The following is a 4,422-nucleotide window of genomic DNA, read 5'->3' on the forward strand; positions in this document are numbered from 1 at the left end:
AAAGAAAGAATAGAAGAAGAAAGAAAGAAGAAGAACAGAAAAGAAAGAAAGAACAGAATGAACACAAAAAGAAAAAGAACAGAATAGAAAGAAAGAAAGAAAGAAAGAATAGAATGAAAGAAAGAATAAACACAAAAAGAAAGAACAAAACAGAAAGAAAGAAAGAATAGAACACAGAAAGAAGAACAAACAGAACAGAAAGAAAGAATAGAACACAAAAAGAAAGAAAGAACAAGAAGAAAGAAAGAATAGAACACAAAAAGAAAGAAGAGAAACAGAAAACAGAAAAGAAATTGCATTCTTTATGCATTTATGCACATGCATCTGGCATTCATATTATTCAAAATTAGTTTCTACAATTGTGCTTACATGTTAGTAAGTGAGAACAAAGAATAGAGAAGAACAAAGGATAGAACAGAAAAAGAATAGAGAAAGAACAGAGAGATAGAACAAAAAAGAATAGAGAAAGAACAGAGGGAAAGAACAAAAAGAATAGAGAAGAAAAGAGAAGTGTGATGTAAGGAAAGAATTCAGAATATGAGCAACAGAGATAGAAAGGTAGCATAGCGGGTTACTTACTGAGCAATTAGTGGCTCACCCCGTTGTTTTCAATGTTTTTGCGGTAGTAGATGAGATGCGGTGCTTGGGACGTCCAGATGCGGAAGGGTTGGGCAATACTGTCGAGCTTCTTGAGAAATTTATTTACACTATGTATAGTTTTATATACATAAAAGAAAATTAGGCCCATTATTTTATACTCATTTAACATGTATATTTTCATTATATATATATATATATATATATATATATATATATATATATATATATATATACATACTATGCTTCAGTCGTAGGTAGTCTCATGTACACTATGCTATGTACTAGGCCTGATATTGCATATGTTGTGAGTGTTACAAGTAGATATCAGTCCAAACTGGGGGAAAAACACTGGTCAGATGTTAAGACGATCCTTAAGTACTTAAAAAGAACTAAGGATGTAATACTAAGTTATGGAGGTTTAGAGTTGAAAATTGATGGATACTCTGATTCTGATTTTCAATCAGATGTGGATGATAGAAAGTCTACATTCGAGTTCATTTTCACATGCAATGGAGATGCAGTCAGTTGGAAGAGTTCAAAACAGTCGACTACTGTCGATTCCACTTCTGAAGCTGAATACATTGTCGCTTCAGAAGCAGCAAAGGAAGCTGTCTGGATACATAAGTTCATGACTGAACTTGGTGTAGTTCCAAACATGGTTTATCTGATAACCTTATACTGTGACAATACTGGTGTTGTTGCACAGGCAAAGGAGCCAAGAGCACACCAGAAGTCAAAACATATTCAGCGTAAATATCACATTTTGAGAGAATTCGTTGGAGCTGGAGAAATTTTGGTGCAGAAAACACCTTTAGCGGAGAATGTAGCTAACCTACTCACTAAAGCGATGACACAGAAGTAGTTAGACTATCATCTTGAGAAGATGGGTATTAGATACCACATCAATTGGCTCTAGTGCAAGTGGGAGTTTTGTTAGTGTATGCCTTAGGAACCAATCATGTTGTCGGTTTCAGGACATCATATCTTGTAATGTATTATGAAGTAAAGACAGTGTTCTTATTTCACATGTTGATTTTCTGCTTCATTTATATTATATTATATTATAGTTAATATTGCATGTGAAAAGTCCAGATGACAAGGATCTTCAGAAGATCAAATGATCAAAGAATTCCCTACACAAGTAATGTTAATTGGGCAATAACATTGCATAGTAGGCATGTTGAATGTCTCCATTGAATATCATGTGATGGTATTAGTGTGGGTGATTATAAGAGGTATGTCACTAAGGCATTAACATGGATAAATGGTTAGTGAACTGTTTATTGAATATGACCGATTACGATGAATCACATGGATGTGGTCAATGATGCATCATAGGATCATACTAGTGTTCCACTCATCCTTAGACCTGAGACATCACAGTTGGATTCAACATAGGATGCATATGGTACATGTGGTGTATAAGCACGAGACTAGTCATGTCTTGTGTAAAAAACCGGTTTGGTCATATGTTATCCATGTGTGAGGACAAGTGATGGTCAAGATGGGATCCTTTAACTCAAAATAGTCTAATCTCGAGTTCCCAGACGAATGTCAATAAACATTGGAAAAGTGAAATCTCTGGCCAGAGTATAATGAATGTCAGATGAAAAGTAGTTTCATGTTGACGAGTTCCATTGTATTGATTGACAATTCGATTAAAGATTAAGTTAAAGGTTTTGACATACCATGAACCATTCTTAATCGGGATTAGATAACGGAGGGATTTGATTGCACGATATATACGATCAGAATAGGTTCATTGGAGTTTACACTTCATTATGGTTTAGGGGTCATGGAACATTGCTAGACGTCTACATGGGAGTTTCGATTATAAAGAGTTATAATGAAACATATCAAAATTCGATATTGGGCCCACGGCTAGATCATAGTGACCCAAAATGGTCACACATAAAACCAAGCTCAAGGAGAGAAAGTAATACATATCATTAATCAGATTAATGATGTTCAGATATAAACGGTTGCATCCGAATTAATGTATTGGTGAGAAATGATTATCCATGGATACCTAGCACTAACCAAGGGTAATAAGGATTTATTAAATATTATTATTGAATTGGATTCAATGATGGGGGCAAAAGTGCATTGGTTTTATTGTAAAGGGTTAGAATATTTAATGGAATTAAAATTTGGTATAATTATGAATTAACCATAAAACCAAGGACTTGACATAAGTGTTCATTCTCAAGTTAATTTTAAATTGTTACACTTTGTGCCCATGGTATATAAATTAAGTAGTATACCATTTTAATGCAATTGCAACAATTGAAAACAAAAAGCACTCCCTTACTTTCTTTCTCACTTTCTCGGCTCTCTCTCATCTTTGGCTTCGGTGGATTTCATTTTGAGTTTCTTCATTCTCTTTTGAAGAATCCAGACTCCAATTTTCAACATCAGGCTTTTAATAGCAAAAGGAGTTGGTAATTTTCTATCCTTTTCTTACATTAATAAGTTAATGTTTTAATTGTTTGTTTTCTACCTTATGTCCATCATCTTGATCATCATTTTTTCTCCATTTCCATGTCCAAAATGCATGAAACACAACACTTAGGAGTCTTAATGCATTCCCCTTCCATTTAATGATCTTCAAAAGAAAACCAAATAGCCCCAGAACTTTAATGACAAAGTCCAATCTCACCGAGTCATAGGCCTTCATAAGATCAACCTGAATTGCACACCTAGCAGCCTTAGCCGATTTCCTATCATAGTGGTGGAGCAATTCTTGGCTAAGTAAATTATTATCAACAATCTTCCTTCCTCCTAGAAAGGCTGCTTGTACTTTATCTATAAACTTGGACAACACATTTTTTATTATGTTGGCCATAGTCTTAGATATACATTTGTATATGGTGTTGCAACATGATATTGGCCTAAACTCACAACAAGAGGAAAGGTTTTCATTCTTTGGAATTAATGCAATAATGGCACAATTTACCTCTTTAAGAAGCTTCCCAAACTTAAAGAAGTTTTGTATAGCTTTAGTCACATCACTAGCGATGATATCTTAAGCTTTCTTGAAGAAAAGAGCATCGTACCAATCTAGCCCCGGGGCTTTTTCTTTGTTCATCTCTTACATTGTCCTTTTAATTTCTTCTTCAGAGACTTCGGCTGTCATTGCACAAGCCTTATCATCCAAAATAATAGGAATTATGAGCTCTTTAATACCCGCCTACGAGATCCCTTCATTCTTGTCCTTAAAGAGGTTGGAGTAAAACCTAACAAATTTGTTCTTAATCCTTGCTTGATCCCCCACATAAGAGTCATCCCCCACTTTCAAATAGACAATCCTATTTCTATTTCTCCTCCCATTAATGGATTTGAAGAAATAGGAGGTATTAGCATCCCCTTCCCGAAGCCATTTTATCGTGGACTTTTGCTTGGCCAAAGATTCCTTGGCCTTGGAAAGTTTGATCAATTTAGCCATCTTCTCCTTCTTATATTGAACAAGGTCATCATCATCCAAATCCACATTTATCATCTCTTGGACTTCATTAAGATTGGCCCTAGCAAGCTTCAGTCTTTTCAAAATGTTCCAAAACTCCTTTTTATTGAGTTCTTTGAGATCATTTTTCAAAGCTTTTAACTTGGTGACCAACCTGAACATTGGATTACCCTCAACTTTCATACTCCACAGTCTCTCCACCATAGGTAAGAAACCCTTATGCTCCACCCAAAAATTAAAGAACTTGAAGGGGGTTTTTCTGTCTAATTGATGCGTGCTTTCACAAACATGCATATGTAGCAAGTGCACTAGTCGTAAAAAGTAATAAAGTGATAAGTAGAGTATCATTCCCACCAATT

At 34.9% G+C, this 4,422-nt stretch overlaps 1 protein-coding gene across 1 annotated transcript; it reads left to right on the forward strand.

Moving 5' to 3' along the window:
* The first annotated feature begins 871 nt into the window (after nucleotides 1-871).
* On the forward strand, nucleotides 872-1,721 carry LOC116124789 (secreted RxLR effector protein 161-like). The gene is made up of 2 exons (XM_031410532.1): nucleotides 872-1,306; nucleotides 1,668-1,721. Exons 1-2 carry the CDS (start codon nucleotides 872-874, stop codon nucleotides 1,719-1,721), a joined length of 489 nt encoding a protein of 162 aa, XP_031266392.1.
* Nucleotides 1,722-4,422: the final 2,701 nt, after the last annotated feature.

The sequence above is a fragment of the Pistacia vera genome, unplaced genomic scaffold (genome assembly GCF_008641045.1).
Source record: "Pistacia vera cultivar Batoury unplaced genomic scaffold, PisVer_v2 Contig156, whole genome shotgun sequence".
NCBI lineage: Eukaryota > Viridiplantae > Streptophyta > Magnoliopsida > Sapindales > Anacardiaceae > Pistacia > Pistacia vera.